The sequence below is a fragment of the Pseudopodoces humilis genome, chromosome 1 (genome assembly GCF_049639895.1).
Source record: "Pseudopodoces humilis isolate 2021_Gansu_Grassland_sample_001 chromosome 1, ASM4963989v1, whole genome shotgun sequence".
In the NCBI taxonomy this organism is placed as follows: Eukaryota; Metazoa; Chordata; class Aves; order Passeriformes; family Paridae; genus Pseudopodoces; species Pseudopodoces humilis.
In genome coordinates, this window is record NC_142200.1 from 7,873,429 (window position 1) to 7,887,750 (window position 14,322).

The 14,322-nt window shown below is 37.0% G+C and overlaps 1 protein-coding gene across 7 annotated transcripts; it reads left to right on the forward strand.

Moving 5' to 3' along the window:
* The first annotated feature begins 812 nt into the window (after window positions 1-812).
* Window positions 813-13,355, forward strand: TMEM71 (transmembrane protein 71). 7 transcript variants are annotated; one of them, XM_088066358.1, is made up of 10 exons: window positions 813-927; window positions 3,998-4,055; window positions 5,115-5,324; window positions 6,151-6,320; window positions 6,821-6,997; window positions 7,518-7,593; window positions 8,095-8,144; window positions 8,336-8,408; window positions 9,617-9,639; window positions 9,873-13,355. In XM_088066358.1, coding segments are annotated over exons 1-9 (828 nt in total). In that variant the 5' UTR covers window positions 813-914; the 3' UTR covers window positions 9,618-9,639; window positions 9,873-13,355. The 7 variants fall into 7 exon arrangements, with proteins under 7 accessions (XP_087922484.1, XP_014108547.2, XP_014108553.2 ...); XM_014253072.2 differs by having other exon boundaries at window positions 10,272-13,355; XM_014253078.2 differs by having other exon boundaries at window positions 10,884-13,355.
* The last annotated feature ends 967 nt before the right edge of the window (window positions 13,356-14,322 follow it).

The window sequence follows — 14,322 nt, forward strand, 5'->3', positions numbered from 1 at the left end:
AGGAGAGAAAACTACTAGATCATTTTATCTATTTGGAGATGAAGTTTTACCCCCTAAGGCTGTACAATTCAGTGTCAAGCAGCTGATTTATATTACTTTTGTATGTAATAGTTCTGCAGCCAAATACTTTTAATTGCAGGATTTCTTATTCAGGCTCTATTTCTCTTATGTGGATTTGGCTTCATTTTTTATGCTTTAAGGTGTGATGAATGATGCCTTACACAGCATGACACATTTAGCATGCAACAATGAATATGTTTACAAATGGCTTTATTCCTTTCTCCTTTCAATGGAATTTATATTAACATTGATGGCATATATTTGCAATAATGTTTTCAGCTGTGAGATGTAGCTCTGAACTCTCACCAAATGTATCTTCTGTACAACAGTGCTTTTGCAAAACGTATTGTTATTATTTTTTGGTAACTGGATAATTTTCTTACATCAAAGCCTGTCAGGCTCACAAGTATTTCAACAAATGGAATTATTTGTATACACAACTTGAAAGTTTTCTGTGCGAGGCAGAAAAGCAAATCTGAAACAAAACCGTGTCACTGATGAGAAAAGGTTGTGTCTTGTTCTCTGTGTGATCATTGGAGCGAGACGTTATTTCTAGTGCTTCTTCTCTTTCGCAACAGCCGGCAGGAGCGTTCTGGGCTAATCTTTATCTTCGCTTTGCTCTTCAGAACAAATGCTTCTGATGTGAGGCTACTTTACAGGAAGCGTGACCTCACTGGGGCTCCGTGCCGCTGATTGCACGGGCTGTTTTCAAAAGGAAACAGGGGACTTGTTAGAGCAGCCTTTGCGAGGAGCCTGGGCTGGGCTCTCCCGGGAAGCTGCCCCAGAACAGCCTCCAGCAGTCCCACGGGCTCCCGGGCTGAGGAAAAGCTTTGCACGCATGTGTTAATTTGGAAATGGATTTTCCAGGTTTGAAGGATTTTAGCCTTGTTTATCTCTTAATATAGTTAGCTGAGGAGTAGCTAAGCTTTGGATTCATTTCTGTGCTGTTCTTCAGGAAGTTTTGCGTTTTTATGAATGTTGCTACCATTACCTACAGGGAGAAAACATCTTCAAAAACAACTGATATGTGTGAACAAATAAAACTCCCTTTGTAGACACTTGTGTTTGCTTGATACAATAGAATAAAACTGGTTGGCTTGAGTTTCAGCTATTTGAATAGTTAGTGCTATATTTTGGTAGGTACTAATGTAAATATTTAGATTGTATACTGAAGGCATCATTGGCTTAAACACTAATTTGATTTTTGGAGGGCAAGGTAGGTAAAACTGACTGGTTTGGATAGTGACTTTTTGTTTATATTACAACATGAAGTTTTGTGTGTTTTGAAATCCAAAGGAGGTTGCTGCCTTAAATTCTTATTTGGATTCTTGACATAAAATGTTGCCTCATTCACCTCAGATTTGTGTTTAGCGAGATTTCATAGAGCTCTTGGCTTTTTCTCATGCCATGGTTTAGACTTGCTGTGTTGATGGCTCATTTCATGGATTACAGATACCACTGCTGCATTGTACAGTGATGGTTGAGAAGCTTTGTTTTGTTATGTCATTACTATAGCTTCTCACGCTATTAATAGCGCAGAAATTGGACTGAATATTAAATGAAAGCAGAACACTGTGCAGCATTGTCTGCAACATGATGTTTCCATGTTTTCTCCATCATTGATTGAATTATTTTCAAGAACTCTCTTCATTATTCATGAGCGAAAAATTTTCACAATCAAGGCAAGCAAAAAAATCTGTTGGGCTGCCTGTTCTATTACTGTTCACAGAAGCTTGATATTATCGTTACTTAAAGTAGTTTAAAAGCAAGTTACAGCAGCTTATTAATTGTTCTTGAAAAGAGGGCAATGCCTTGCCTCACCAGTAGTATATCTGCATGTGTATATTGCTCACTTTCTTTTATAAATAGATGAATATACTCTATTTTATCTTAAATTTTATTTCTCTGGAGGGCGGCAAATAAACATCCTGCAAAGACATACCTTGCAAAGTTATGAGAGAATTCAAATGAGGAACAGAAGGACTGTGGTTTGTCCTTCCACTGTGATCAGTATGTGTCAACACCTTACAGTGAAAACACTACCCCACAGGAAAGCTGCCACTCCTAAAAGTTATTCTTTTTTTAGACATTGCTACTTTTTATTATCATAACTGAAAGAATTGTGTGCAATACAGCTGTGCTGTGGGTTTCAGTTGCTGGAGTGTTTCACTCAGATTATTAAAGAGTAATGATAGGTATAATTGATCCTGACATATACTTCTATATATCCTTTTCAAACTTTTTGCCCTAGAATCAGTTACTTTTGCCTGAGAATCCATTATGACTAATAATTTGATCTATATTGCTGATACTATCTTACCCATCCTAATTTTCAAAGACAAAATAAAACATGTTTCTGTTTCTTTTTAAACTCTTTTACAGATAATCTATATTCCCTGTTACCCTAGGGTGTGTGAAGCAGTACTTTTCAACATGTATGGAACATCATATGTTGCCTCAACTCCAGGAGCAAATAAATTTGGATACATTTGTCTATTTTAATAAAAATAAATACCTTGTGGAGGGGATCTTTTTTGACTGATAATACTTAGGATTTTCTTTGTTTTAGTTTTTATCCAAATCTACACACTGCTTGTTAAGTCATCCCTGTATTTCCTTCTAGAATTTGAATGCATTTCTTGCTTTTGAATGTAACATTTTTTTTACACATTTAAGAATCGTGATTTTGCCTAAAATAAGAGAAATTATTTCAGGAGGTAGTTGTATGTTAAAAATAGCTCTAATACATGTCAAACTATGAAATACACCACTGGTCCCACTGTTTGTACAATTTGCTCCGTGGCATTCTGACTGATGCTTCTTGATCTCTCTGTACCTTCCCCCAAGTTCTTTCCATTTTCTCCTCCTTGAGTTATTTTTGTGGCCATTAGAGCATAATTTGTTCATGGTAAAGTGATCTTTTTTTTACAAAGGGTAGGAGAAACAGTATGCATGGGACCAGGGTAATAGGACTGATTTGTAAAAAATACCCTGAATATTTTACTTCTTTCACCTTGCCTGGTCCCAAGGGTGAGTCAAGACTTCACACCCTGTGAAGTGGCTGACAACTGATCTTCCAAGAAGGTTAAACAAGATTACCAAAGTGGAAACCCTGACCTTCATGCCTTTTATTTGCCTCAGCTCATAACTGAACATAAAAACATAAAATTCTCTGAGCCCTATCTCCTCTTGGAGGGGAAGGATGGGCACTTACTAACAGTGTTGCAAGTCTGAAGCTCTAAAGATTCAGGAGAGACAAGGTCATATAGGGAAAGATCATATCTTTTATCTTTTCATGTAATAATAGACATAAATTCTCCCTATGGATAGCCCTTGCTCATGTTTTGTAAGATTGATTCTGTCAGGTGCGGAACATCTAGCAGTCCTTTGCACACTTGAGCCATGGTAATCCAGACAAATCCTATTTCCTTATTCTCCTGCCACAACATTACTGTCAAATATTTGTCACTGTAGCAATCCCTGTGCTGGTTGTGCTATGTCTGCAATTTTCATCAGGAAAATAAAATATAGTGCTAATGGTGGCCTTTCCATTCTACTCAGTATCTAGTGCTAGTTCAGTTCTAGCTTTGGCATGAAGCAGATTTCTTGCAAAACACCTTAAAATTACTGCAGTTATTGCATTTGTGTCCATAATTATTTCTCTCAAGTCTGTTATCTGGGCAGAGTAAAAATATCTGATTTCTGTTGGCTCTGATTCTGTGTTGTCCTGGTTGAAATGAGTTTTCTATAAACACCAAGTCTTTCCCTGATTCTTTCATATGTTTTATCCTTTCATATCCTTCATATCCTTTCACATGCTTTAATGAATCCTTTAATTTTCTTTCAATTTTTAGCTTTCTTTATTATCTTTCTGGTATGCACAAGCTGTCAGTGAATATGATAATGATTTCTTCTTATTTCACCTTTGCTTCTGCAGGCTCAACACCATATGATGGAGAGCATAGACACAACCTCTCAAGACATATTTTTCCAAGGTATTAAGGAAAGTTACACTTGCTTAATTTTATTTTTGTTCTGGGGTAGATTTTGTAAAAATCCCCTTTGGGCCACTGAGAACTTTAGTGCTGATAATAATTTAATTACTGCCCTAAATGGAAGTTCAGAAGTACTGCTGTTGAGGTTGGAAACACTGGCTTTGAAATTACAGGGTTTTGGAGTATCTCTCTTCCATCTGCTTTTCCCTACACTGAAATTATGGTATCTCTGTGTGACATGCCATATGGGATAGTTAAACCTCTTACTGAAACACAGGTCAGACACTAAATCAATCCGGTGTCTTCCTTTCTTTCCATGATGTCACCGCATGGCAATTTGGAACTCATAGGTGTTAAATGGAAAGGTATAACCATAAATTAAATTTTAGTCAAACTAAGTACGTCTACAACTTTTAGATCCTTTCACCTCTGTCACTATTCACTTCTATTTTAAATACCAGAGAGTATAGTTTTCTGTGCTGTATTTCATCCCAAAGTCAATTGTGTTTCAGTCCTGGATGGAGCTATCACAATATCTGGGCTTTATCCCATTTTGTTCCAGCTGCATGGCATTCTAGGATTTGTGAGAGTTAGAAGTCGTGTATCCTTAAATCTTCACTAAGTGTGGCCAGATTATAAAAAAGCAAGTAAATCCTGCCTGGCTCAGGGGCACCCAGTTTGTGCCATGTAGAGGAATTCAGAAAAGCCAAATACTGGAATGCCTCTGATGGCTCCAGGTCGGGGTAGGTCTGGCAGGACTCCTTGGCCAAGAGCACTGCCACGGAAACACACCGAGTACTTCTGAGCTCAAGCTGGCTCCATGCTTCAGGAAATGCTCCCCTGGCATGTATCCCTCCTGTAATCTTAAGCTCTGGAACATGTGATGCACACGTCAGCTGGCTGAAACCCCCTGGTAAAGAGTAATATCATCACATCCATGTATTTAAATCTATGTCATTACCAGTCCCCATCAGCTGGGAATGGAAATTCATTACTATTAAATTGTGGATTTGCTCTGTCCAGACCTCTAAATTAGAGGCTTTCATTTCTCCTTTTCAGTTGTACTTGTGCCTTTTTGGATGACGATCCTGCCTATGAGTGCTCCACAAATCCTCTGACAGGCTCCCTTCCTACATGCCGCCGCAGCCCTCGACTGCTTTCTAATGGTTATTATGTTTTGACAGAAGACAGTTTTCTGTCTGATGAAGAGGGCAACATAACACTGACACCATCCCACACAAGTGTTACATATAAAGAGAATTTAGTTCGGTAAGTGAACTATACGTACATTTTAATCCATGTTGGCGATTGCCTCCACATCTCTGGCCTTATCTGGAGGTGTCTTTGTGTCTGTCTACATATTGCTTGGCATAAGACCAGCATTACTTCTGAATGGGAACATCTCAATTGCTTTAGAGAGTGCAGTGAATGAAATAACCTGATTTTCAGTCACATCTTACTACCCAAAAACTCCTTAGTGCACAGTTGTTGCTATAATTGAAGTTGTGTCAAATAAAGGAAAAGGAGAGAGCTACAGCTCATTTTGCCAATGGGGTGGGTGTTACTCTGATAAGGACTAAGAAAAAAGTATAAATATAAATATCTTTGTCTAAAACACACACACACACATACATATATATAAATAAAAAAGATCTGGTCCTGGAATTCTCACTCAAAGAAAATCATCAATTGATTCAGAAGGACAGTTTAGGAAGGTATATGAAATGTAGTTCAAAAAACTTGGAATTCAATGAATTCAGACTACCTCAAATAGGATATAGCAGGATGACAATCACAGGTAGCATGAGACACTCACAGCACTATCAGAGACCAGTAGCTGTTATATCTTTTGGTACCACAGTATCCAGAATCACAACAGCATGATCAGCCCTCCTGTTAATACAGCTTATTAACTCCCTGACATATTGTGGTGTGCAGCAGCCATTCCTGGTGACATGCCCAGAGTTAAAAACTGGGCTGGAAGCAGCACCCAGAACCTGGTTCTTTCATGTCATTCCTGCAAGCTTTAGAGCTCTGTCCCTGCTCAGCAAGAATAATTAGCTCTATTCCTTGGCAACACATCTTTTCTTTCTAGTGTATTCAGGCGAAGGAAGAAAATCCGTCGCTCTCTTGACAGCTTGTTCAATCTCAGTGCCTCCAGCTCATGGCTCAGCTCCACCATTCCCAGCAGGATGGATTTCTCCCTTGTAGAGGATCCTTGGCCTGATGGATGTAGTAAACTAGAAGCCAGTCACAGTGATAGTGGTAAGCCCTGATCGGGTACCTGGTAATCAAGATACAACATTGCAGTCTATGTTTAGTGCATATTTGAGTATCTCCTTCTGGAAATTTTGCAGGTGTTAGCCAAGGTGTGCAAGTAAAGGATAGAATGAAGTACAGAATTTTAAGGGACAAATAGAGCTCCTGGCATTAAAACTGAGTATGAATCCACAAAGACCTCTGTGCCAAAAAGTCATTTTTTGACTGAATTTGAATGCAAAGTCATCACCAGGAGTGTTTATTCTGGTGTGAAATACCTGGCACTGTCTGCTTTCACCTGGCTCCTTCAATAACTTCATCTGTTATGCTCTGTGCAGTTTTGTCTTTACTCTGCATATTCTCTCCTGCATTTGAACCCGCCAATTCCCTACCTCTAACAATTTGGAAACTCTCCTGTGATTCAGTAATTAATTCCTAAATTCATTAATACAAAGTCTCAGAGCTCTTCTTTTGTGCAATCTCAGTTATACATGCATTTCTTGTAGGTGATTCAGACTTTTCTTCTGAATGTAATAACCATGTGTCACAAAGGCAAATTCCAGCACCTAATGGATCATTTCTCACCAAAGATGACGAGTTTCTTCATTTTGAGGAACCATTTTGTGCTTCAAAACCCTGCTCTTTTATGATAAATGCAAATGAAGAGACCTGGAGCAATGCAGGTATGTTATGTTCTTATTCTGGCACACCTGATTTTCAGAGTGAAGTGAAAATACATTAAAAATATGGATCTGGTCCCTTGTAGAATATAATTTATTTACTAAAACATGTATTTTAAATGAAAGATTAAAAAATAAAATCACAAAATTGGTATTTAGTTGATTACTACACCCTGCTCACATCTTTCCCTCATCCATTTTTCAGAAAAAAAAAAAAAAGAGGAGTGAAGAGGAAAATGGAGGAAAGGGCATGGGAGCAAAAACTGAAACAGGCAATTATGCAGAAAGGCTTGTTTTCTGAGAGCATGGAGGGCACAGTGTTTCTGTAGTTGTGGGGAAAAAAGACTCCTGAGAGACACCCAGAGAATGAAAATTAGGTTTCTGCTTTGAATCACTCCAGGCGAGTTCTCTTTCAAAGCAACCGAAGAGACTGGTCTCACAGGCTGAAGGTAGCCTTTGCAAACACCTCCTGTCATATATTTACTTTCATTAAAACCCATTATTTTCCTGATTTTTATTTTAGAATCCAGGACAGTGCAAAATGTCATTTCTCAGATGGTTGCACTGATCATGTGCTTAATCATTTCAGTATGTACAAGGTAATTTTTATTTCTTTTATTTTCTGTTTCTGACATGAGTGCTTGCTTCATTTCAGCTGGTGAATAAAACTTCAATTAAGGGACATATTTTCAAAATTATATGTATCTTATTGTGAAAATACATTTTCACATGATAGTTGATGCAGGAAAATATCTAAGCTACATAGATATGCACAAAAATAAGAAATATGCATGCAGATATGAAAGGTACTTTGCCAAGTCTGCTTTGACAGGGGTTTTGGCAGGCTGAGAAGAATCAGAATGGATACATATCTTTCTAAGTGGGTTTTTCTCGCAGTCTGAATGTTGAGGTCTTTCTTTCCAGGAGATTATCTTCAATAGTTTATGTAATCTGGTTTCAAATTACAGTTCACCTACCAGAGTTCAGAGGGTTCATCTGCAAGAACCCCTCCTCCTCCTCCCACCCAGGCTTCACCTCTTTTAACCCAATATGCATTCTTTGGCTTTTTTTAACCTTTCTGGGTATTGTTCTGTTCTCAGATATTTTCTGGGAGGACTGTCTGTCACTTTGTTGCTGATCATTTTAGTTTGTAAGTATAGAATTTCTTTATTGCCAACATATGTTTTGTTTTTTTTTTTACTAAGTCACATCTGAGGACCAAATTCTATCTTTGGATGTATATCCATGGGTCTTACTGATCCTAATAAGAGCACTATATGGTCAAATGGGGACAAATGCAACCTTCAATCCATTACAGCATTTTGCATTTTAATTTCACAGTTCTTTTGTCCCAAGATGCTCCTGTGTCAACTTTCTTCAGTCTCAATACATTTTTCAAAACAACTAAGTTTTGGTAAGTGGTTCCAGTGTCAAGTGATGAATAGAGGAATTTAGAAATTTTATATTAAGAAGAGAAAGGAGATTCCTGCTGTTGTTTTCATGTCAGAAGATAGAAGGTAGGATCTGAAGTTGCTGCTAGAGTACTTGACTTCAATATTTCCAGTATTGAAGTACTGAATTCCATATTTCCAGTTACTGATTTGTATTCGCAGAAACTTTCTGTTCGTTCTTAAACCTGCCTTTGCATAAATGTGCAATAAATGTTGTATCAGAAAAGGGAGGTAAACCTAATATATCAGAACATGATGCAGACACAGACCAAGCAGTGTAATTTATGATTCCAGAGGTCACTTTCAAGCCTTGCTCTGATGTCCACTCCCAGGACACCAGACCTAGCCTTTTCTTTTTAACTGGAAAAAATAAAACCACCTAATTATGATGCTCACCACATCATCACCTTCCAGGGACTGCAGAATTGATATCATTTGGCCTCTCTAACCCAATGTGGCATTAGCTCACACATAGAACTTCATGCTGAAAGCAAGTATGGATTAATGAGTTACCATTCCTTCACCTTTTTTGCACCACAGAATTGTAAATGTCTAAAATACAAAATGCTTCTAAGACTGAAAAGTTTGGGCTTATCTGAATTGTTATGGGGTAAAAGTGAAGCTCAAGAGAATTTTTTTTTGTTTCTGAAGCTATCAGGGTCCAGGAGATCAGTGTATGCCAAAGGCCCCAAGACAATCTGTCAGATCAGCCTTTGAACTGGGTACATTGGAAGTCAGAAACAGCAAGGCACAACTTGGATAGCCCTAGTGCAATGACAGTCCCACCTTTTGAGGGATGATGCATCAGTTTGTTGCCATGTCTCTAGTCCCTAAAACTTTGGTTTTACCAAAGCCACCAGGTCAGGACCAGTGTGTTGCAAGCACATGCCCCAAAGTGCTGCTTTCCCTCTTCCTGAATAGCTTAGCCCTGAGTCATAAGGAAGCTGTTCTTCACAAGAGAAAAACACATTCTGAGAGCTTTTCAGCAGCAGGTATACAGAGAATGCCTCTTTTATGCCCATCACAATTGAGAAGTTACCTGCTCAAACAAGTAGTCCTGCAGCTTAGCTGAATTTGTCAAACAGGACCTATGGATAACATAAAATGATTATGAGAAATTGTGATTTAAATCAAGACATACAAAAATGTATTCTTTTTTTTTTTCCCACAGAAAACAATAATAAAGAACAATTGGTGAGTACATATTTATGTTTAGAAAGAATTCCATACTTTTGGGGATGAGTCCTATTATAGAACAGGGTTCTATAGGGTTCAAATATCCTAGAAAGGTTCCATGGACTTTCCATTAAAAGAAGGATTAACTGCAGGACCCTTGCCATTTTTCACTGCAAATTACTCCAATTTGATGTCTATAACTCATTTTTTACTGCATTTGCATTATATATTTTCTTTCTCTTGTCTGGCAGCAGTGTCTAAATAGTGTAAGCTGTTAACAATTGCTGTGCTTCAGCCCAGAGAAAACTTGTTTTCCAGTAACAAGCAAAACAAGTCTTCCTTTTCCCAAGTGTGAACTGAACAGCAGGACCAGGTGCTGTGCTGCTCTGAGTTGGTCGCATTCCACTGAAGCAGTGAAGCAACATCAACATGAATTGGTCCAGAATATCAGAAAAACACTTAGATATGCTTCTATTCCCTATTCTTTTTCATTCAAGCCTCATCCTCACACTCCAATTTCTGTTTATCAAGCATTTCTAAGCCTCACTGAAGCTCAAACTCTTAAAACAAGAGCACTGATTTATTTGTAATTGGAGTTCGTCATCCCAGTCCTGGCTTTGTTATTTCCTTTATGTCTCCACCTTGTACAGTTGAAAAGAAAAGGAGGAACCAAGTGGAGCTGTGCCCAGTTTGTGTTCCTTATAGCGTGGATAGAACAGCTTCTTTAGCAGTCTCCTGGTTGAGTGCAGTTCAACTTCTGAGATCTAAAGGCATCTGCACAGCTTCAGACACAACCTGGAAAACCTTTCTTTCCACTCTTAAAGGAGGGTGTTAATCCTGAGAACAAAGCATTTTAGAAAGGAGTGCAGTCATTTGATCACTCTGCCTATGATGAGAAAATGTCCTACTCACAGCATGCCAAGCAGGGCTGCCACACATTGCACTTCAAGTCAGTAGAACTGTTTATGTATGGGCTGAAACATCAGAGCTTGAAAGCTCACTGGTTTTGAAAGCCACTATCAATGTTAACCAAAGCAGGTACAACAGGATGGAGTAGAGAACTGGACACTTGTTGCACGGCAGGACTAAACTAAACACAGATTGACACAGGTTACTGCAAGACAGGACCTTCCACAGTTCAAAACTTGCTCATCTCTTGCACTTCATAAAAATTTAAAAGCAGACTTGCTACTTCTGTGCATTTTCAAAGGAGTTCAATAATAGTTTTCATTTTTCCTCCTCCTCAAATTTATTTTCATCAGCTCTTCAGCATAGAACTCCTGGATACCTCCTTATGGCCATGGTTACATGTTCCTGTGAGAAAAAAAAACCAACAGATTTTGATAGTATTCTTCCTCTAAAACACAATTAATTTTAGCTTTATTTTTCTTCTGGTCAAATATGAGTGAAGCCTTAGTTCTTGATGACTACCTGAAAGAAATCATGCAAAGAAGTGTTGTACCTGTAGTATGTTGTCTTGATAATAAAAAATGTTTTGTAATTCCTGTGAAATATTTTTAAAATAAAAACGATGCTATCCCGTATTTTATATATTAATTTCTTGTTATCATGCTATCCAATATAGTGGATGTGGATAGTGGCTTAGTATATGTGCTAACTGATATATTATGCAACTAAAACAGTATTTATAATACTCATCCTCATATTTACTTACAGTTAATGCACATGAATAATACTGTGTTAAATAATTCCTCTTTATTTAAAGCACAAAGACAACTGAGAGCAAATATCACTAGGTAAAACGTAAATATTTTGTTATCTATTTTATTACTATCATAAAAGGTCCATTACTAAAATCACTTTTAAAACTAAAGGATTATAAAGATCTTTAGTATTTAAATAATCTCTTGAAATAATAATCTGTAAAGTTAAATCTCATTCTGAGAGAAAAGTCTAAGACCGCAATTACCTGCAGTTAACAAAGCAATTATGCTGAAAACTAGAAGAGTTCACTTTAAACTCGTTAGTTCACTGTAAACTATCAAAGAAAAATCTGATTGAGATTGAAAAAAAAAAAATGTCTACAATAAATTGCTATAATCTGTCTATTAATAAATATAAACTGTAAATTGGAATTGTTCTCAGCTGGAGAGAGGGAACTCCTGAGACAATTTCTCAATTGTTCAAGGAGTTCTAGGGCTAAAAATAAAATGCTCAGGATGTTAAGATCTGCCTTCCCTGATATTCATTGATGTTGAATTAACAAAGTTCTAGTCAATTACCAGACTGATTGGCTTTGGCAGTTCCCTTCCATATATTCCTATGGACATAAAAACATGCCTCATCTTTTTTCTCTGAAAATAGGCACAATCATATGTCTCTTCCTGTTGGATGAAAAATTGAAGCCAGGATTTTTCTGATGTGAAACTGAAAAAAATTTCCAACCTAAATGTGTAAATCCAGATTTTCAGAGGTAATGAGTATTTGCAACTTCTATTAACTACAGTATCAAGCCTAGGATAACTGTGGAATATAATTCTCTCACAGTAAAACCACTTATTGATTAGTGATTAACTGACACTTATACAAACAGAGAAAACAACTAGAATTTTATGGGTTTTTTGTCTCCAGTAATTAAATTTTTATTCCCCTTTAATATAGCACCTTATTTAGAGAAAGAAAATCAAATAGAAGTGCTGTGACGTATATTTATAAACCCTTGTGTATTTTTTCTTACAGTTTATTGCTTTTTTAATATATATGATCTTTATCATTACACCTTGTCCTATATTCTCTTACTTCAGATGTGTTCAGCTGAATTTCAGAGTTATTCCTGAGAATATGTCATGTAGTGCTTTATAGGGGAAATGTTCATGTGGAAGATGGTAATATTGGTGCCATTACTTAATTTTAAATGTTCCTGGTCTGTGAACAAGTCTGGTTTGTAGTTATCCTGAAAGCATTACTCATAGAAGCCAAAGCATAGAAAGATTAATATCTTTAATTTAAGTTATATGGAATAAACAACACGGTACAGAATACAGGTTATGACCACGTAGTCCAGTTCTGCAAAATCTGCTTTTTGATGTATATTTTTATGAATTGTCTGCATTATTTTATAAAACTCTTTGCATGTTTTATATACACTGAGCAAAACAATTGCTTCTTTTATATTGTTTATTTTTTTGTGGTTTCTCATGCTGCTTTTTTTTCCCCCCCTACCTCTGGCATTTCCATACCAGTAAAGTTGTTCCTGTTCTCATTTCTTTTTGTATTTGAGAATGTTTTTAAGTAATGAAGATTATTATTATTATGAGAAATTACATGTATTTCAGTGAATACTTGTTATTTGTGAGTTCATGTCCTGCCCTGCAGATTATGTGCTCTTTGAGGGAGGGTTTTTTGGTACTTTAGTGCAAACATAAAGCCTTGTTTTGTACTGGTGACTACATTACCTAGAACCATAGAAAAATAAAATAAAAAATAAGATTTGAAAAAAACAGTAATTCAATAGGAAATAAATAAAAATACATAGGTTTAAATTCCCAGTGGGTATCAATCAGCTGAGACTCTAAGCTGCAGCACTTCAACAGCTTTGTACATGGATATCAATTTTCTGGGGTTGGAGCACCTTACATGAGTGTATTTATGTACAAAGTCAAAATGTTCAAAGTTCCTCTGTATTAATAATATTATAATTGCTATAAATGCTAGCACTATAATAATAATGCTATGAAGCTTATTTTTGTTGTTACATAGAAATACATATTGCATTGTTTTACACATGTAACAAATAAAGTTGTAATGTATTAAAGCAGTAAACTCAATTTCTTCAGGAAAAGTATGCCAGAGGCGACTTTTTCTTCCTTCTCGTCTCCATTGTACTGTTTGTAATGTGGTTCTTTACATTATCTCTGGCATGTACATTGCTTCATGCCAGCATTTCAGGCTTGTGCTGCTGAAAGGTCTTGGTACATAATTTAAACAAAAAACCCCAACAAAACTATATGAAAATAAAGAACACAGCAAATAACATACTTCAGCACCTAGCTTTGCCCTGCGTGTGCTAGACCACCAGGTGAGGACCAGTGTGTTGCAAACACGTACTCCAAAGTGCTGCTTACTGTCTTCCTGAATAATTTAGCCCTGAGTCATAAACAAAACTGTTCTTCACAAGAGAAAAAGAGACACCCTGAAAGCTTTTAAGTCACTGAAAAAGAGTTCTTCTTTTGGGCCATCGCAAGTGAGAAGTTACTTGCTTGAAGAAGTAGCAGCTTAACTAGATTTGTCAAACAGGACCTACATACACACTGATTAAAACAAACTGTGGCTTAACTCAGGACATAGAGATACAAGGGTTGGGAGTGAAGTTGAGCTGGGGAGAAGGGAGAAATAAAAGGAGGGTGGAATTAGGTTTGTCATTATGTCTCTCTATCCTACTCTGTTTAATTGGCAAAAAGTTAAATTCATTTCCCCAAACTGAACCAGTTTTGCCCATGATGGTAATGGTTGTTTGACATTCCTGCCCTTAGCTCAATCCATGAGCTTCTTATCATATTTTCTCCCCATCTTCTTTTGAGGCTGGGAAGTGAGAAAAAAAAAAAGCTGGTGGGCACCTGGCAACCTACCAAGTCAACCCACTCACTTTAATTTTTGGTAATTTAATTAATTGCAGATTTTATATTCCTTTCTTCAGAACTATAATCTAGGATATCTGAAAAAGGGATGAATACTCTCCCT